At 39.1% G+C, this 21,510-nt stretch overlaps 1 protein-coding gene across 12 annotated transcripts in view; it reads right to left on the reverse strand.

Annotated features, from left to right (window-relative positions):
* Positions 1-21,510, reverse strand: part of EHBP1 (EH domain binding protein 1) — a 205,539-nt gene that overhangs the window by 107,400 nt on the left and 76,629 nt on the right. For 8 of the 12 annotated variants that reach the window (XM_036380064.2, XM_036380063.2, XM_036380058.2 and 5 more), the window contains exons 6-10: positions 20,023-20,204; positions 18,788-18,927; positions 12,783-12,887; positions 11,957-12,079; positions 3,606-3,858 (exon numbers count right to left, since the gene is read on the reverse strand). In XM_036380064.2, the coding sequence (XP_036235957.1) occupies positions 3,606-3,858; positions 11,957-12,079; positions 12,783-12,887; positions 18,788-18,927; positions 20,023-20,204 (803 nt within the window). The remainder of the gene's footprint in view (positions 1-3,605; positions 3,859-11,956; positions 12,080-12,782; positions 12,888-18,787; positions 18,928-20,022; positions 20,205-21,510) is intronic. The other 4 variants (XM_036380060.2, XM_036380059.2, XM_036380065.2 and 1 more) reach the window with 1 other exon arrangement.

The raw sequence follows: 21,510 nt of genomic DNA on the forward strand, positions 1-21,510 counted from the left end.
GGCTTCTTGTGCAACAGGCAACTTCAGCAGATGGCAACTTGATAGCCTTGCCAATTACACAGCATAATTCTAAGCCATACAATGATTAACGAGATAAGAAGCCACAGAGCCAAATGATATTGGAAAGCAAGTTTTATTCTGACCAATTTAAAAATTTTGATCAGTCTTACCAGTTAGCTGAAAAGAAATTTAAAAATAAACATTTTACTGAAGACGAAACCCAAAGCTGTCAGCATGGCAGGCTAAAAGGTCAGGCAATTTTGCCAATCAGAAGAACTAAGGTTGAAAGCATTATACATTAAGCAGTTGTGAGCTGTGCTATTTTCAAATAATTAACTTCACAAGGTGTGCCAAACAGGTAGATATTCACTAACAGGTAGATATTAATGTATAAAATTCAAAAAGACAAAAGCAGACTTTTACACTATCCATGAAATGTCCAAACTAACAAAAGGACAAACTAACAAAAAACACAAAAATGTGTTCCTTATCTTTAGCTAGGTATGAGAATTTAGCCAGAGGAAGTATGTTTTGAGAGCACAGTTTTGCAGCAGAGTAAATGTACTGGCTCACCTAAGTCCCTCTGTGCCATGCAATGCCTCACAATGCTTATGCTCCTGACTGTGCTTTGTGTGTGTTATGAAGCATTAGTTGTCTTCACAAACATTACTCAAATACATTTCAAAGAAGCAAATAACCCCAGGTAAATCCTTCACAGAGGTGCACTGAGGCCAAGTACCTTTTACATTATTACAGTGAGAGTCTGTTACAAAACTGGAGTCAGAGTTCAGCTCTTGGGGCACTTGGTGTAAGCTCCGAGTCCAGAATCAGAACTAGGGATCTGCCAGGGCAGAGTGGGACAAGGGTCCTGATGCTAACTGCTGTGTCCATGCTCTCAGGACACAGCACTGCATTCCACACAAAAGGTAAGGGGAAAATGCCAAGCAGTACATTAAGTGAACTCCAATTAAACATTTTTTTTTAAGACATAGGGGTAAAAATACATTGTATTTCCTGATAATCAATAAATCAGGAGCCTTCCATTTCTTCCGTTTCATGCCTTCCACCTATAGGTTCAAAAGGACACCTGGAGACAGCCCTTGAGCAGTGGTAGTCAAAAATGAAAGAGAATTTTTAAAAACTCAAAAAACAAGATGTTATGAGAGAGGTTGAAAATAACATGCAAAGTTTCCTATTCTTATGATATGACTCAGTTGTTCAGCTTTGTCTTGAATACACTGCTCAGGCCAAGTCAACACATCTTAAAATAGACACATAGCAGAAGAAATAACAGGGTCCAGAGACGGGCGGTGGAAATGATTAGAGAGATGAAGAGACTTCTGTATGAAGAGAGATCGAAAAAGTTAGCAGTCAGACAAGTGACAAGGAAAGATGAACATGCTAGAGACAGACAAGACAACAAATGTTTATGGCAGATAAATCCAATATCACTAATTGCTGTTTTGATAAGCCAGCAGAAGAGACGGTATGGGATTGGAATTTTTTTACAATCAACAGAGGAAACACATTGCATTAGAGATCTTGTTTTCTTGTGGAACTCTCTGCCACAAATTGCCATGGAAGCCTAGACTTCAGTAGGCTTGGAAGACGATTACCCACTTATGCAGATAATAAATGCATCAATATTCACAGTAGGTAAAAACAATACACACCTGGACATAAACCCTCATGACTGAGGGCACTGAAAAACCACCAACTGGCACTGCCTGCAAAAATTCTGCATTTGGTGCTCACCAGATCATGCCTTAGCAAAAGCTTTCTACTTAAAAATTTGAAAATTAAGGACATTAGATGAGGCAAAATAGTGTTTGTAGAGGTGATCTAATATTACATATCCTGTGTTTCTAGATTGGACTTTTATTATTACACTCGTTCCTCCAGAGTGTTTCAGTATAAAGATTCAAGGGTTCTCCTTGCCACATCTCTACCCAATGCACTCAACAAATGATCTCCAGGTCTTTTTGTATGATGTATTGCTCCTGTAACTTCAGAGGAAAATGTGGAGAGGAAGATTACTTTGGGGGTCAGGACATAAAAAACTTTTGCAAAGGATATAAAAAATTGATTTTAAAGTGTTTACTGACTATCCTTCCATCTTCCCATGGGACACTGTTTTATCATGAAAATACAGACCAGTTTTATGTTCACGTAGAATCCACCTATGTATTTATCTTTATCTTTGGGGAAAAAAACAATGAAGCAAATGGAATTAAAACAAGAAGGAGGCTGTTGTTAACCAAGGGCTAAAGTCCAGTACACAGCAAAAGGAAGGGTTACAATCCTGCCACAAGCCCCTTTGGCACAGATGTGCTTAGGGTGGAAATGGAAGTAGAAACAGTAAACAGAGACAATTCTTTACTTGCTCATCCATGTGGCTTTTTCTCTTTCTGCTCCTTTCAATCTTTGCTGTCCTCTATACCTGTATCTTGGTGGATGTAAAATACACACATTTTTATTCCCTGCAGATTCTGGTGACCAGGGAATGACCAGGAATGCCTGGTGTGGCTGTCAGTGTGATCACACTGTGCTCTGAAGACACAGCAACCAGTGCTGTTTGTTCAGGCACTGTCCTGACAAATGGAGCTGGCAGAGGCATCATTCCCAATGCCCTTTATTTATTTTTTATTTTATTTTTCATAGACCAAACATCAACATTAAATCCATGGCTACAGAGCTTTAAAAGGAAATAACTGCAGAGCCTTTCATGTTTCTATTAGAGTGCCAGGGAATCCTTCCATTTCCTAGACCACAGCTATCTACAGAGAAACAGGAAGATGATGATACCATACCTCTGTTAATATTGAAGCAATGCAAATGTCATGCCATGATAAATCTCATTAAATAATGTAAAATTAAATGTTAATTAGAATTCTTGTCTGTAAAATTGCTCAGATGCAATCACCATAAGCTGTCTCATGAGTGGTGTGGTTGGTGACTAATGACCACAAACAAGGATTAAGGATGCACCTTCCAACCTCCCAAGGAATTGCAAAAAGCTCTCCCTTCCTGATAGTTTCTATACTGTAATACAAGGCAGTCAGTGTGAGTTTATAAAAGTTTTATGTGTGGTCATGCTGAAAGAAATAACCTAAGTAAATGCTATTGTTCCCATATATATTCAGTTCATGAGATTCTCAAAAATGTGCTATGCAGATTGCAAAATGCTCTTCCTTTTTACATACTGCATCAAGATAAAACAAACTCCCTGTTATCATTGGCAAAAATTATTATTTTTTGTAGTAAAAATAATGGCAAAAAGGAGAGAAAGGCCCAAGGCCTTGCTCCTTTGATTTCTGGCTCATTTGAAATTGTCAGGGCATGAAATGTCAGAAGGTCCCAGACTTGTTCCCTATCAAGTTGTTTGCTATCAATAAGGCAAAGGAAAGTTCCTCATTGACCATGTTCAGCTGAATAGCATGTCCTGGGGGTATGGTATTTCCTGCTGCTGAGCTGCCCAGGGATGAGTCTGTCCTAAGGAGATGATTAAGGATCACCATGGTTCAACCCAATACACCTCAAGATTAAGCCAGGGATCCCACTACTAATGCCTGCAAAGCTGCTGAAAGATGGAGAATCATACTTACTCATCCAGCTCTTCCTCCTCAGCTTTAGAGGTATCTGCATAGAGGTATTTGCTCATATCCACCGGCCTGATGTTTTTCCTTTTTGCAGGTTGTGGAGGAGAATCTCTTACAATTCCAGGTGCTTCAGGTGGGTGATCTGGCTCATCAAATGGGTTTAGGTACTCTGGGGCATCTTCATCCTTGAAGGGATTGTAACTATCAACATAGAAACTTTCTTCTGGCTTTGAAGATGAAGCTCTTTCAGGGTGAAGTTCTACCAAATAACAACAACAAAAAAGAAAATTAAACAGATTTAACAAATTAAAAGTTTGAAACCATTTTATCAGATCTTTATATTTTAAAGGCATATGAAAAGGTCTGCTTCTTAACTCTCAATACATAAAGTTATAGCCTTCGGTAAATTTTCATGCTTGTTTATTCCAAAACAGGTCTTTCAAAAGGTCTTTTAATTTAGACTATATTGACTGAATAGGCTTCATTTTCTCACTTACTACAGCTATTTCAACATCAGTTGTTAGTTGTCTTATTTGTCATATAAATGGCATCACAACAGATATAAAAACATTTTCACAAACTATTAGCCAATTTGTGTCCTAACAAAATGTTCCTAATTATTGATTTGAGCTTTTAATAAATAAAAAAGACATTCTGTATTTTATAATAATACTGGATTTAAAAATGGTGATAGTAAGTAGGTGGCCTTTTAATTTCTTAATATTACTGCACTAAACATCAGCTATTATGACCAGTAATACATATCAAAATATGTATGACCAGTAATTACATATCAAAATACATGTGCCCCTGCTAACAATACATAATCTCACTGTAAAAATGGATTTAAATTAACCCTAAAGAGACAGATAATCAAATCACTCATCTTTTATTCGGGCTGTACAACAAAAAGTTGTACAAGCTGGAGCGGCACGCTGTTCTCTGTGTACTGTCCTTTCTGCAGTGTCTTATTCTACACTGAATGGCTTCTGCATACTGAATAATGCCAATCCCCATACAGCAATACAACATTTGTAACAAAGACAAACAGGTAATGTTAATTTTACTGTTCTTGCAGCATCAAATAATAAGCAGCTCTGTTCAATACCAGATGTGATATACTTTCAAAATCCACACAAATAGCAACTTCAATGCAGCGTCATTAAAACCTAACTTTCAATAACCATATCCATGTTATTCTTAATGACAAGTGTGTGTTTTTCAGAGGTATGGTTACTAAACTGGACTAAACATACTTTTAAGGTTAACAGAGCAACTCTAAAAGTTATTTGTGACAAGAGTCTAAAACATAAAAAGATGGACTTCCAAGTGGATTTTTCACTGAAGAAATATTTGGGAAGATGAACTCTCTAGTCAGACAATAAACAAAGGGAAGCACTGTGCTTAGGTGAGCTTGGATGGATGAGGTACCAAAGCTGCTAATCCTGGCAAATTGCTAGAAAATGTGAGAGTTGTCTACCCTGCCAGCAAACATCCAGCTCACCCTGAACCCAGCCATTAGCATAGCCCAAGGTGATGGAAAGCCCTGCCCCATGCAGTGTGACCAGCTCTAACTTACAGTGTGAACCAGAGCCATTCCTAGCTGGATAGGAATATGATCCCTGACTTCACCTCTCTATGCACTGGACTAGTCACTGGATCAGGGCAAAGGCTCAGATCAGGAAAGGCTTTAGCTCTTCTCAGGACTACAGAGATCCACCTGCAGCCTGTGGAGACCCATGCTGGAACATGACCATACAGACAAAGAACAGACCCGTGCTGGAACATGACCATACAGGAAAAAGTCAGGGTGTGTGTTTGCAGTATGTCAGCTGTAGTGCACATGTTCACTGCCATCCCAGAGTAAATGCTTATCTCTTAAGAGAAGGGAATAAACTACTGGGAACTTATGCTGGGAGAAAGTGTAGTGACTGCACAGCAGTATGTGTACTAACCCTAGGTTATGGGGTGATGTGATCATAAGCCCACATCCTTTTAAGAAAGCTGTTTTAGAGCAAGCCCCAGTGAAATAACATTGAAAGTCTATAGCTTAACTGACGAGGGAGGAGAAAGCATTCAAGGCAGAAATTTTTAAAAGCACAAATATGATCAAATCAAGCAAGAATCCCTCAGAGTACTACAGATGAAATAGAACAGAGCCCAATATCTAAAATGCATCTGTTCATTTATTTTAAGCTAAACTGGAAAAGTGGTTCCATATAGACATAGGTCATTCTAGTGTCCAGTGCAAGTGGTCAAGGCCAGCAAAAGCTTCATTCTGCTTGCCCTGAGATGTCCTCAGTGTGGGTATTTGCAGCTGAGCTGACTCCTTGACACTCAAAGCTTACATGTCCAAACTGTTTTTCAAGTCAGGGGACACAAATCCCACCCTCACTGTATACACAGTATATACTGTACACACCATGCCTTGAAGCTCATGGTAGTCAGAATACTACTCAAATATTACCCACACATTTGGTGATTTGATGAACTAGAGCAAGCAGAAGTGCTCTGGAGATGTGTCCTCAGAAGACAGTTCCATACACAAAGCAAAAATAACTAATGAAATGCAGAAAAAAAGGACTAATACCTTATTCAAATAGTGTGGCTTATTGACAAAGCTTTAACCAAACTTTTTAGTACTTTAAAATTTGCTCAAATATTAGAATATTTTATCAAGAGAGTGGACAACCACAAATAGCTGCTTCTGCAACTACATATGATGGATCATTGCACCTGCACATGAATCTGTTGATAAATACACATTATCATATCTGAGAGAAACCTGATAACACACAAGAAGGAAAGTCAGTAATACATCCTGAAGTAAAAAACATTCAGGGAAAATAATCTCTTAAAAGTATGTTGTAAGCTTTTATTTTTAATTTGCTTTTAAGTGTCTCCTGGAAACAATGAGTTAAATGCTTGTTTAAATCTGATAAATTTTAAGGGGCAATGCAAATGGTTTTTGCAATTCTTTCTATTTCAACACTGGATCAGGTGCTGTAACCCTAACTATGACAAAATTCTTTCTCTTTTTCATAGGCTCAACAGGAACTACATGTCTGGCCTTACACACACAGTGTTACGTGTAAGTGCTCAGACACCTCTGGCTTGTTATTAACTAAAATATTTCACAAAATCCTATATACAGGCTGAAATTAAAAAAGCTTCTAAAAATATCATTCTCAAGACACTTTTATAGGCAGAATTTTGTAGAGGCTTAGCTAAAACCCACTTAACTTGGCTACTCATTCTCTCTACTTTTGCGATCCAGGATACCATTTTCCTCCCCCTTCTGCTTCCTTCAATGTTCCCACAGGGACAGAGGGTTCCCACAAGGGTCCCCACTTGAACCCAAACAGGTTCTCTCCCATGGGGTCTCTGAAACCCTTTAGAACAAGTTTTCAAGCCTCTCCATAAGAAATTAAGTTGTTATGATGATGACTCAACAGCACTGCTCTTAAAGTCACACCCACGGTCACCTGTCACTTTTCTGTAACAGACTCATTTCCTCAAAGAGCTAATGATGCTCAGAAGTGCACTTTGGCAGGCTAAACATACAACAGCTTATAAGGGGTCTATTTCCCTCTTGAAGCTGCTTTTACATTCTGAAGGCAGCACAGATTCCCCTGCTTTCCTTACATCATTCATCACCACTCCACAAGGACTACAGTCTCTACATTGATATAAATTTAAAAAAAAAGAAAAAAGAAAAAGATGCTTGCAGTTTGGCACATTAAGGGTCAAACACAACATAATTTTGCATGATTAAGTAATAAAGCCACAGGGGTAGGAGTGACAACAAGAGAGGTAGAAGTATTACTCCAGCAGAAGCACCAGCTGTTCTTGTGCCAGATTCTGGAAACATTACTTGCCCTAACTCCACTGAGAAAGACTGTTTGTGATCATAATCACTCTGGCACTACCTATCTGCACAATCAGCCAGAGCATCTCCAGAAATCACCCTGCCCTTCAACCCACTTGCCTTTTGTAACACAAACATATTGTGACACATCCCTTAAAAGCAAACAAAACCTCCACCAAAACATGGCACGTAGCACTTTCCCCTTGGCAGAGGATGAAAGCAGCAGCCACATGTGAAAGGTGCTGGGTTACGCCATGGGCTGCAGGCACACGGGCACCATGGGATGGGAGCACCCAACAAACAGCACCAAGCAAGGTTGGAACTGCCCAGTGCTTCTAGAAAGAGTAAAGACTGGCATCCCCATACACCACTGGTGATTTTCTGATCCTTTTATTCATACACTCACAACACACTGCTTTTCATGAAGAAATAGAAGGGATAGAGGCACCATTTTCCTCTCAGTTGGTTCCTGTGCTGCTCTGTGCGTAGGAGTACCCTGGAATGATTTGGGGTTTGCTGCTGCATTGTAACACTGTTCATTTTCAGAGTAAAACATGCTGCAGGGAGCTCAGAAGTCCACACACGAGGTGATGAAATACGCTGCTGAAGTAAATGGTGGTCTAAATGACAGGGGGTACCAGCAGAGAGTTACCCTCATGTTTCATGTGTGTTGTATAGGTCATACACAACTTTAAAATTTGTATTCCCTACCAAATTAAAAAAAAAAAAAATCTGGAGTGATGAAAGAATGTTGTGGTTTCCTACTTTCATTTGTTGCACATGTTGACTTCCCCAAGTAAATATTCAGCACAGAAATTAATTGATTTTATAATTCTGTTGCACTGTGACTAAAAATCCAAAAGGCTGTCCTCATACGATCATGCAAAGGTAATCTAGTATAAAGCTGTAGAGATATAGTGTTCAAAAAGATTCTTTTTGATTTTCCAAGATTTCTAATGTCTAGCTGACCTAGTAGATACAGAGGAAATAAGCCTCAATTTGACATGTCAACCAAGAAACACATCTGAAGATTTTTTTGAGGTGACTTGTTGATATGCCCATTCACTCTGCTGTGTGTGTAAAATCATTGACACTGAGGACTTTTTAAATCCCAGCAGCATCCAGAGCCAGCTTGCTAATGACCCTCTGCCATGCACCACACCTACAGCGTGCACTCACGCCTCTAGTTTCTCTCCACCCCACATTCCCAGGGTTAAGTGATTATGGGATTAAGAAGATAGAGGGAAAGTAGCTGGTTTGTGAACAGGCACAAGAAATATCTGTCTAGGAAACAAGTATCTACTGGCAAGTAATCCTCCTTTCTCTATGAGTGACTGTCAACACATACATATTCATACTCTGGGTAACTCTGAGCACATATGTTACAGGCTTGATAGGAATATCCTTGGAATATCCCTGCCAAATAGCAATTCATGCCTCCTCACATCTGATGGCAAAGTACTCATGAAAGGAGGCTCCAGCTGGCTGCTCTGCACATCTTGGGGAAAATTAAGTAACAAATTCTAGAGAAGAATCGGAACTTTCGCAAAGTCTAAGTTCCAGATTATGCCTTGTCCAGATAAAAAGATAAAGAGACTAACATGTAAGTGAACAGAAAAATACTTCATCCCTGCACACATAAAAAGTTAATCTCTTGATTTAAGCAGATCACAAGACAAGTGAAACAGGTAATGTGACTCTTTAAGCCTGTAGGAGAAAGCCTGCCTTAAACTCCTGAACCTCTGTCATGCTCTCGAGCTTCTGGGGTGGCCACCAAAAAGGTTACATTCACTTCAGGATGCAAAAGCAAACAAGCAGGCACAGTCTCAAAGAGCTTCCTAGAAGTAGATGGCAGTATTAAAAGTTTCACTGAGGTCTCAGAATAGAAGAATCATGAGTGAATAATGGGACACAAACAGGTCAGCCTTCAGTAGCTGGGCAACAGGATAAGAACAGCTATGATATTGCGTAGCCTTAAAATGCATTTCAAAACAAAGGTAAATCTCCCCAAAATGCTAATGTCTAGATGCTCCCCATGTAGAGACACTGATCCAATTAGCCATAAAAATACACAGCAGATTCTGCTGTTGCTGAAGACCAAAACCATCTTCTCTAATTTGTCTCAGCACCATTTTTTCTCCCCCTCAACTTTCTGTGGAGGAAGAGGACTGGAGGAAAGGCACATGTCAAGAAGGCCAAGCAAGGTAATGGGAACACAACCAGTTCCCATTATAGGGACAAGACAGTGGAAGAACCAGTGATTCTCAGAGGTGTCTGAGGTAAAAAGAAGAATCCCTCAGAAGCCAATCATCATAACATAAAAGCTTTAAAAATGCCACACTAGATGTCCAACTCTTTGTCTGATAGCCTGGGAATCACTCTTTCAGCTGATCTTTCAGATATTTCAGCCTGGTTTAGTGCTCCAGGAAGACACTGTCACATGAACCTTACAGAAGGTCTACTCCTCCCAAATAAAAAACACCTTATGATATAGTAGGAAGAATCTAGTGACACCCTGTTTATCCCAAATACTGTCCTGTTATGGTATGTTGACTGCTGAATGACAGTGACTGTGTGTGGGAGTAACACTTGGTATTCCACACACCCAACAACTCAGCATTGCTGCCCACAGCTGGAGATGGGACCCAAGAGTCTGATCACAGAGACTGTCCTAAGTACACAGAACAGACCCAGAGATATGGAAAAGTGTCCACACCTCTGACTGAAGATGACTGTAAAGGCAGACGTCACCAAAAGAACCACAATTATGAAAAAAAACGTACCCCTGATAGGCTGAGAGCTCTTTAGGAACATAAGCAAGTTGATGTCTTGGATGCAGGCTGCTCACAGGGAGCTTGCCACAAGTTATTGAGCTACTCCAGTACTAAGAAACACCACCAGCGGTTTCTCCCTGTCCCCAAGATGAGAAAAAGTCACTGTATTCTGGGGCCAGAACACCCACTGCTTTCTTCCAGAATGGGTTCTCTCTAGAAAGGAAAGAAAAGTAGGGTTTGGAAAAAGCAGTTTAGGTAGGACAGGACTTGTACAGCTTTCTCCATGGAGAAGGGAGCTCTTCTTTCTAAAGCAGAGAAGGAAGAAAGGAATATAGACTATGCCTCTTAGAGCAAGTTATTTATGGACTACCAGAGGGGTTTACATTCGCACTTACTCTGCTTCCCTCCATGATCCTAAGGGATCACTGTCAAGGAACAGACACGAAATAAAGCCAAAGATTAGGACGCCAGAACCTAATCCATATATATTGGCATCTACAAAGCTGAAATAACTCACTTCTGCAGCTCTAGAAAAACCTGACAACTTTATAGGAAGGAGAAGGTGCCCAGGATAGTGGCTTTATGGCTTCAGTTGCCAAATACAGAAGATAGTGCAATGTCCCTGTTTCAGAAATACAAGCTGTGAGTCACACCACAGCCAAAGTATGACAAGACTTGATCTCCACCCATATCATTCCCTGCAGACTCTGAAGGCAGAAAAACTGTGCTGTGAGTAAACATTCAGCTGGTCCAAAGGGAGTGAGTGACCAAAGGGGGAAACTGCAGCTTGGAAATCCATTCTCTTTGACCTGACCTTAGAAATCCCCTGGCTGCACCCTGGGCTGCTCCTGCTCAGTGTGGTTCTTCTCCATTGCCATTACAGAGTAACTTAGTATTTTCTGTAGGAAGAGAAGTCTTGGAGCTTTGAACAGGAAAGGTTGAGTATAGCTTCAGACTTAGGAATCAACCATGAATTGGCCTTTTGAGCAGCTGCAAGCTAAAAGTGATACATCCAGCAGATGGGAGCCTGAATATCTGGGCATGGAGTTGAGGACAGAAGAGATGTTTGCTGTCCTGGTGCTCCCTTCTGGCCTTACGGCCAAAATCTTATCAGATTAAAAATTTACAGGGGTTGTACATCTCACCCAAATGGAACAAGAATGGGCATGTCAGTCTGGAAAGGGGATTAACACCTAGCATGTGGTGCAAGGCACAATGCCAGAAGGCTTAACTGAGGAAGCTATAAAAGCAAAAAAAAAAAAAAAAAAAAAGGAAGAATAAAAAAGAGAAAATTAAATTGTAATAATGAAGATTAGTGCTAACCAAGAATAGCTGAGATGCAGCGAAGATTGCAGTGAAGGAAATTATGATATAAACCATCACCCACGTGGAGCAGGGCTGTCTGACAGAATGTGTTGCTCATTCATACCACATAAGGTGAGTACTAGTAACACACCTGAGAGGTCTAAAAGTCTCTGCTTCAGCTGGTAGCCCCCAGTGGCAAATATGAATGTGCCTCAATACAAAGGATGTGACTCCAAGAATAAAACAATTTTCTAGTAGCAACTGGATCATTGCTATTGCTACCTCAGTGCTACATTAAGTAATTGTATTTAATCAATTAAAATTTTTCATTTATAGCCCTACAGAAATAAAAATCATGTTTCACAAAGCATTTGCAAGTAGCAATGAATTATGTAAAACAAATTCATTACCTTCTACATCAGGGTCTCCAAATGGATTTAATTCTGCTGTGTCAGGATCACCAAAAGGATTCGTGCTGGAGTTGGCCGGGTCTTGCTCCCCTTCATCCAGAAAATTAAGCTTATTGATAAGCTCTACGAACAAATTGGAATATTGTTTTAAAATAGATACAAGCAGTTCATCACACGTATCTGGAGCTCAAAAAGCTCCCTGTCAACAGTCCCTCGAAACACTGCACCAGGGTATGGCACGAACTGCATGACTAAGTTAACACAGTCCAGGAGGTACATCAACAAAGGGAAAAAAAAAATGAAATGAATGAAACTTCTATTTGCTGATCAGAACATTATGTAACAGAAATGACTTCTAAAAAAGCCTTCTCTTTCCTTCGTTAAATAAATGTTGTGGAACATCTAACGAGCTAAATACGGTGATTTTGATTGTTCACATACACGCTAACTATCGGCAGGAAATTTTAATTTTTGGATGTAATGTGAACATAAAAGCAGAGAGAGGACATTTTGTCACTTTAGAAAGGTCAAGTATTACTGACTATACAACTACTGTTTTAAGCTTAGGGTCTGGTGGTTCCTCTTTCTTTTTTTTTTGTATTTTTTTTTCTTTCTTGTTCATTATCAGATGACAACGGAGCTGTAGCGGAGACAGGCTCTTTCTCTATCATGTTGTTACCTGTTGGATGCACTACAAATTACTGAGAGTCATGCTGGGTGGAAGCACAGAGATAAAACTGACAGCTGAATACAGGCAGGAGTCAAAAGGTAATGGGTCACAGTAAATACAATCAGAAACAGAAAGAAAGGATGAAAGCTCATAGACCTTCAGAGGAACTGGCTGATTTAGCTGAAGGCATATTTGCTCGCTTTATGCAGTCATCTTGATCTTCATCTAAGCTGCTCAGAGCATTCAACTGGTTTACAATTTCTGTAAATAGAAGCCAGTCAAGACAAACGTAAGGCAAGGGCATTTAATGAAACAGAAGTGGAACGAAGACTGTTACCAGAAAGAGAGAGAGCAAGGGAGAGAGGGTAAAAGAATATATTTAGAACGAGTCCTCACAATTATATAACTACAGCAAAGTACCTGTGTAGGTGCTTCAGGGATAATTTAACATGAAACCCAGTTAACAAGACATAAACAAAACCTAGCCAGGTTATGGTGACAGCAACAATAATTAGTTTTATGAAGACGAGTATTATGCACAATCAGTTGAAAATTTAGATAGGTGTACTTGATATAATTTAAAGATTTTTCCTGCTCATGAAGAAAACCTGAATATGAAAACATTGTCGATCAACACAAATCAGCCCCAGAACAAATTATCTCCCTCCCAAACCCTTAAGGTTACAGCAAACTGACCTATACAATATGCATTTTAATCCTTTTTTGTTTATATACACACTCTGATTATTTAACATTTGCAATTAGTCACCATTACATTCTGATCTATGACAAGATGAATTTACCTAAATAGTTCTAAAATACATGATCAGTATTGTGCCAGGAGAATGCAAACTGAACATAATATATCACCTGAATTTTCATTGTCATGCTATGTAAGTAACACCTTGCTGTTTGTAATATCCTTTTTCACCTTCTATCCATAGTGGAGAGCTCTAAATTGCCATGAACTAGTAATTTTTAAAATGTGTTAAATGTTTAATTTTAGTCAAGATGGAGATGACTCCGTAATTCTGGAAGGAAAGAAACAAAAAACAACTGAGTGGCTTCTAGCCCAAGGGGAAAAATTCCTCTCTGCTCCCCCCTAACGCAGTCCCATCCACAGCATCTGACAAATGGAGCTTCTGTAGTAATGGGGATTGAGCCTGGGGCATCTCTGAGAGACCTGAGCATTGGTTTCTGTGGAGAGGGGACAGCCTTCCTCATCCTTCCACATGACAAACAGGCAAGAGAAACTTGTGCAGGAGAGATGATCCTGCTTGTTGAATATCACTGCCCCACTGACAGCCTTTTTCATCTCCTGTCTTTCCCCATGAAATAAATGGATGATGCCTGCTGGTATCACCAGCAAAGTTAAAGCTTCATGCCAGTCATTCTTTTATTTCCTTTAAAGTTTAATTTCTTGTGTACACAAGAAGATACCTCTCAATAACCCTTTTCATTTACGGCTGTTTTGAACTTGACTTTTTCTCATCTGGCTTTTGTTTGGGAAAGGAAAATTTGTCTTTATTCAATGAACTAGTTTAAGGGAGCAAGATATCAAACTGAGGCAAAAATTGAGTAGGATTCTGACTGTTCCAACTCATGTTGGTGCTTATGGTCACCCAGAACTTCCTAGTCAGGGGGGCTTTTTCATGCTTTTTCATAGCTGACACACTGACACCCCTCCTGATTTCATGCCTTCACAGACAGCACAAAGAAACTGAAGTCCAAAGCAGACCAGAACCTGGTAATATTTCTGTCACATGGATAAAAGCTTCTTTGGCAAATTTAAACTGCTTTGCAAAGACATGCCAATCTGCAAATTACCAAGGAAAATTACCTACTCTGCCAATATCTATTGGGCATCCTAAATGCTGACAGTGACAAACCCCAAGCAGAATTCCTCGGTAATGTATCTCCCTCCTGATCTTGACCTTAAAGCATAAATCTGCTTACATGGTTTTACACTTATATCTGTCTACATAGACTTAACTTAATCATCCTCACTTCCTTATTTTTAGCTCCAACAGGCAAGACTATTATCCTAAAAAATAACACCAGAACTGTCCCAAAACTTAGCTTTCTCAGTATACATACACCTGAGAAATCTACATAATATAATACTATCTTCTGGGAATTCTTATCTTCCTATCTTCTTATCTTCAATACTATCTTCTTGGACTCAAGATAGACAATAGAACATACCTTTCTGTGCTCAAATAAAACAGAGCTGACCTCATAAAACAGCAGTACTAACGAATTAGTAGTTAAAACCAGGCTCAGATGCTGACATGATTTACAATTTATTATGTCAGCATGTGGAAAAAAAAAACACCCCAAAACAATTATAATTCAGTTTTTATTGTCAGAAAATAACAAATTAAGTTCAGAGCTTTAAAAAGAGGGAGTTCTTTGATGTGGTCTGAATCACCTGGTCTTATCTGCCAACCTAAACACCCATACGCACTACAATGTTTCTCATTACAATATTAAATGGTTTATGTCATATTTTGGAGTATGGAAATTGTAGGTTGGAGATTTATATCCTATATTATCTTTTATAAATCTCATTATCTACAAACACACATTAGCTTGTTCTACAAGTATGTCACATAAATCACTGGTTTGGTTTTTGGGGTTTTTTTCATTCTTCTCTCTCTCTTTCTTTTTTTTTTTTTTCCAAGCAGTTTGGTGATCCTGACAAAGAAAAAGAGAGTAAATGTACCAGAAGTTGTCAGGAGAGGTATGGTTTTGCAAATTGCACAAAAAGGGTTATGCATATTGTTACCCAGAAGCTTGCTCTTGAAACGTGTTGGGATTCAGGCTCCTGCAATAGGTAGCACATGGGCATGTTCCTGATTCCATGTGGTGCCCCAGGACAGACACTGTGCTCCTGGGCAGATGGAGCAGAAGGCAGCTATTAACCCCAGCATGAGGTTCTAAGTAGGAATTAAAACATTAGGAGAAGCACATTTATTACTGCCCTGTTTGTGAGTTATGAGGCACATTTTCTCCAAGTATGAGATGTCTTGTGTTCCACTGAAGACTAAGGACAGGATAATTCAGGGAGGTTTAAATCCATGTATATTGACAGTGTAGAAACTAAATATTTTAAATTTAATTCATGGCAACAAACAATTTTCAACTTCACACAGAACAGTTGGGGAAGATATGGCTTTTACACATGAAAAATTTCAACAAGAAGTACTAAGAAGGAAAGGGGGAAAGCCTGAGATGGAGTGAGATTTCTCCAAGTAAAAGCAGTGCTTGAAATGGAAAACATCTTTCAGTCTGGTCAGTTGTATGGCAGCAGTTCCATGTTGACCACCCCAAATTCCACTGCTTTTGAGGTCAGTCGGTATTGCACCACCTACTTCATAGCTGAAGAAACCGAGGCACAGATACCTACTCCAAGTTAGGCAACCCGTCAAGAAGAGAAGCAGCATTTCCTAACTCACCTGCACCATCTACAGCCCCACACAGCAGATCTCCCTTGCTCTCCCAGCAGTGGATATGTATGTTCATCTATGAAACTGCAACTTTGGCACAACTAAAAAGAACTCCCACAAACAAAAACCAATAAAAATTGTTGTACACTGCAAAAAGGAGCAGTGTCTGATAAAAGACTTGCAGCATCTCTTGCAGCTGTGCCTTGGGAACAATAATGTTTCAGATATCAAGTCAGCAGTGAGAAAACCTGGAGTCCAAAGTAGGAGAACAATCCTTCCCTCCTTGCTACTCATTGCAAGCCCAATTAGAAACATTAACTGTGTGCTGCTCCCATCATTTCCATGAGGTGTTAGAGACAGTATTCCCGTTTTACAGCTGGGAAAACAGGCGCACTGAGGTAAGGGATTTGCCACAGGGCACTCTGAGTCAGTGAGGCATTCCAGCTCCTCAGCTGCCAACACCCAGCACAGCACAAGAGGAGAAAATGTTGGTAGCAGCAAGCTTTCAAAAGGGTTATGTAACTTCCTCAATTAACTCCATGGTATTCTGTGAACGCTGCTTCTGAAAGAGTTCTTTGCTACATCAGTTTTGTTACATTTCCTTCTTTCTAAATTTTCTCCTGCTTTTCTACAATGATTCCTACCTCTTTCTCCCTTGCTTCCTCAGCTCTTCTCCTAGCTTTCCCCATTCATTATATTTATTACAGGAGTCACTGCAATTGCCAATGAAATCAATCTTGAACACATGTTGAAATAGATACTTTACATCTTATTTATTAATGTTTACTTACTGCCCTATGTTTTATGTTCTCCCATTTGCTTGGGAAATTGCATGCACTCATTCCCCTTCACCATCCCTCTCCTTCTCAAAGGTGGGAAAAGCTGGCCAGGCTCGTAAAGCAACTCAGCTGTTGTAACCAACATAAGAAGAAAAATTCCAAGGCTGACCTTCCTCATGTCATGATTCATTTACAAAAAAAACCAGTCCAACACTCTCATCTTGTATGGTTAGAAAACAGTATCAGAGCAGGCTGAACAAAGCACAGAAATTGTGTATTCCGTAAGTATTTATTGCTTCTGCCTTTCATGGAGGTATTGTTAGTTTTAAACAGAAAATTTCGGCCTTTGCAATAGCAGATGGAAAAGCAAATGACTCTAAAATAGCTTGTGTGACACATCAGCTAGCTCACCCGTACCATCTATCTCCAAAGATGTTCACTCCATATCCAAAGGATAGCAGACAACCTAGTCTAACCTAGATAAGACTTTTGCTTGTTTAGGAATCATTTGTAGCCTTTTTGAGTGCTGCAAAATCAAGTGTTGAGAAGCAAGATCAGATGCTTTTCACCTGCTGCCCTTCTGCAGTCCTCAGTGCAGTACCCAGGCAGATCCTAATAAAACACTTGTGCACAGCAGTTTCTATAGACTGAACATTACCCCTCCTTACTTTGGCCTTCTCTGTGATTATCCAATGGCCTGGTGAACATGTCAGGTTTTGTTTTATGTTGTGATCTGATTTATTCTGGTTACACTGGGAAAGAAGTAAACCCTGCAGAATTATTTCAGTGTGACCAGACTGGTATATCTCTGCTCCCTGACCAAGAATACATTATCCTGGTTCCTCAGATATCTCACTCCAGACTTTCCAATATGCTCTGTGCCAGACACATACAGCATAACTAGAGATTTGGCCAGGGTAAAAAATGTTTAATTGAATATGTAAAGCATACAGAAAACATATTTGCATCCTTTCACAACACTAAATGTAACTAAGTAATAAATGCTTCAGGCTGAACCTTTTGATTGCAACGAAAGCTCAAAAAGAAGTGATGAAAGTAATGTTTCATAACACTGAACCAGTGTTCCTCTGAATTTTCAAGAACAGATTTGACAATTCACTTCTCTGCTCGGGATGCTCTTCCCCCACTTTGGAGAAGGTTCCCTTTATTTCAGACATTTTGAAAGAGCATTGGAAGTTATGAAGTCTGGCACCAGAAGTTAATTTTCTTTTCCTGATTCATTACACAAAGAGCTCCTACAGAACCCATCTGGAGCAATACTACACACTGATCTCTACCAACAATTTAACATCATTTCATCCTGATCTGACTTGCCTCGATTAGTTCAGCTATCCTGAACACACTAAGCATTTTCATCAGCAATTCAAATGTGGTTACACTATCTCACTTCAAACAACTTCACTATCAAATTCATTAAAGTCCTTTAACAGCCTCCCAGTTTCTTTTCCATGAGACACCCCCACCCAAAAGGCAGCAATATGCAGCCTGGAATTGCCATGTTATTGAGCAGAACCTCAGCACTTGTCCATGGCACAACTCATTTCGCAGTTATTCTCATAAAGTGCCTTCATTATTTCACTTGAGCCTCTCCTCCTGTCTTCTCGCTCATTGACCCTTTCCCTCTGCTTTTTCTGCTCCTCTGCTCATGCTGGTTCTTTTCTTCCCTAAATTGCTACTTCTTAGTGCATTCTCTCCCAAAAGCAGGACACACAGACACAAATCAAGGCTCTTGGATTCACAAGTATTAAACTTTGTTGAGTTATGGATGGGCTCCTCTTCAATCAAGCTATCCTAAATATTGTTTCGGTTGTTAGGATTTTTTTAAAGTGAAATAAAAATATAGCATAAGGATAAAAAAAATGGACAATAAGCAAAGGAAACTATATTTTACAATGCCTGTGACAAAACCAACCTGTAATTTTTGCAGCCTTTTCCTCTTGATTCACTCTGTTTTCTTCATCTTCTTCATTGTCTTCCTCAAAATCATCTAGGTTACCAATATCAGCTTGTTTCATACTCATCAAACTAGCCAGGCTTTGCATGTCTTCATCCCTAAATAACAAACATCATACCAGGCATTAAAATGCAGCTTGTTAATACCACATCTGATATTACTGCATTCTTAAAAATTCTTTAAATATTTTGATGTTTTCTTCAGGGAGGTCTATGATATCAGATCTGATCTTGAATATAGTGAAAAAACAAAATTAATACAACTCATAAATATATTCTGAAGGGAAAGTTTTCAATTAACAAAACTGTAAACGGTAAAAAAATACTGCTTTGCATCAAGAGTTAACTTAACAACTCCTTCCTAAAATTTTAAACCAGCCCAGAAAGGCTGGCAAATGCTTGCCTGGTCTGCTTTGCTTATTTATATTTGGTTTTAAAGTGAAAATGCTTGGCCAGACCTACTGCCCACATGCTGCATGCAATGCCTACATTCATTTGTAACTTCTGATGCGGTTACAGGATTAAAATCCCTTCTATAAATATCTGAAATCATTAACAAGATAAAATAAAAAAAGGCAGTGTCTATTTACACATACTGGAAACCAATGCTTTCACAAAGAGCAGCTTTTTTCAGATCCCTTGTTCAGGGTACTATGAAAGCCCTGACAATAACTTGCAATCTAGAACCAAGTGAGTGAGTCAAGGGAGCAGTAATCAGTGCCCAAGAGAACTCTTCCCACAGGATGTTCTTGTGCTCAACCCAAAATCTTAACTCTAACTCCACCTTCCCTCACCTTCCAACTGGCTTTGTCCTTATTGCATTCTTTGTGAAATATCAGTGGACTCCCTTGAAATCTGCCAAGGGTATTGTTGGATGAAGACACACATGCACATAAACACACATTCCCACTCATTTCAGACCTGTAGATACTTTTAAGCTGTTGTTACTTAAAATGTCTGTAAGAGTAGAGCACAAGCCATTTGTCTCTGAAGAACACAAGGCTGAAATCAGAGTAAGAAACAACTTTTACTCAGTTAAGAAAACAAGTATGGCAGGAATGATAGGTATGCTGAAGGATGCTCTCAAATTCCACCATTCTATACAGAAAGAGCTCTTTATCCGAAGGATTCTTTGAAAAGCAACATAAAGCAGGCTATCTGGTTTAAAAAAACCCCAACAAACAAACAACTTACGTGGCTTTTCCTTCCCTCAGGAAAATACAAGATAAGGAGAACTGTAGTGTGGCAGCTACCACTTTCTTAGACAAAGGCTTGAATTTTAACCTGACATCTGTCTGTGTAGGCATGGGGCTGGCATATTGCTTCATGTTGATGCTGCTAGTGGCAAGCGCTTTTCTACGTCCAGAAGGAGATTCCTGAAAGCAAAAAAAAAAAACAAAGCTAATGTGAAAGGTGCTGTTACACTAAAACCTGCATGTGCACAAAACAAAAAAATGCACTTATTAAATCTGTAGGGATTACTTTGGTTTTGTTTGTTTGTTTGTTTGTTGGTTTTTTTGTTTGGTTTGGTTTTGTTTTGGGTGTTTTGGTTTTTTTCCCAAAAAAACACTATGGCACTTTTGAGCGACAGAAAATCATTTCTTAAACTACGTCAGTCACTAATGGTGGTGGAGCTTCAAACACTTTCTTAGTGCAATTGAAAAAAAAAAAAAAAAAGGTTGTCCACTGTGATTAGTGGTGCTCCATTACAAGATCTAGGATGTCTTTAATGGCTTGAACTTGAACCAGATCCACAGCCCCAATCCAGTTAAACTGCTGGGAATATATTCTCATTTCTTTTCACAGCAAATTGGACATGCTCTGTCCAAACGTGGCTACTTCTGGACTGGAACTTCCAGCCTATGGAAGACATAGGTTTGGACCATGCACATATTTCTTTGCATAGTGGTTTGAGGTCATTTAGTTTGTGTTCCATGCTCAAACAGAATACCTGAATATTTTTCAGAGCAGCGGTTCTTCTCATTAGTGGTGTACATGCACTATCAAAAGCAAAAGGTTTCTGAAACTAAAATTGACAATACTTCCAAAAATATTGATAAAAATTTTGCAAGAAAAACATAAAGAGCAAAATAGATAACAGCCAAATTTTTATTTGAAAAGCTGAAGGTGTATTTCAATATAAAAATGTTGCTCATGGCTTAACAATCCAGATAAATTAATCTAAAATGCATTTAAGAATCGACTCTCTTGTTTTATCTAATATCAGCATCGTCAGGAAAGGAATGATTATATGTAAAAAAGCTCCAGTAACAAAAAATAAAACAAAAAAGCCCTGCTATTAATTCTTTTGAAAAATGTTCTCACAATAGGACGACATTTTATTGCAGTTGACAATTTGTGTTGAATAAAGAATACTAATTCAATCAAAACATTCAAGCATCCTTTTTCAAAGTACTTGACATTTCTGCCCAGTAGAATAAGTCAGAATGTAATATGTCATCCCCAAAGAATACCTTGTTTAAAAAACTAGCCTTATCTGACAGATTATGCACAGCAATATTATACAGAACTATTAGTGCATGTAGATACCTTATGAATGAATTTCAAAAATGCATCAAACACTTGAGAAGGATTTAGGCCCTCTCAGAAGAAATACTTAAGAATATGCAAATACTCTCAGCTGAATTAAGTTGAACAGATGCGACTCTCACAAACAATACA

The sequence above is a fragment of the Molothrus ater genome, chromosome 3, assembly GCF_012460135.2.
Source record: "Molothrus ater isolate BHLD 08-10-18 breed brown headed cowbird chromosome 3, BPBGC_Mater_1.1, whole genome shotgun sequence".
Taxonomy (NCBI): domain Eukaryota; kingdom Metazoa; phylum Chordata; class Aves; order Passeriformes; family Icteridae; genus Molothrus; species Molothrus ater.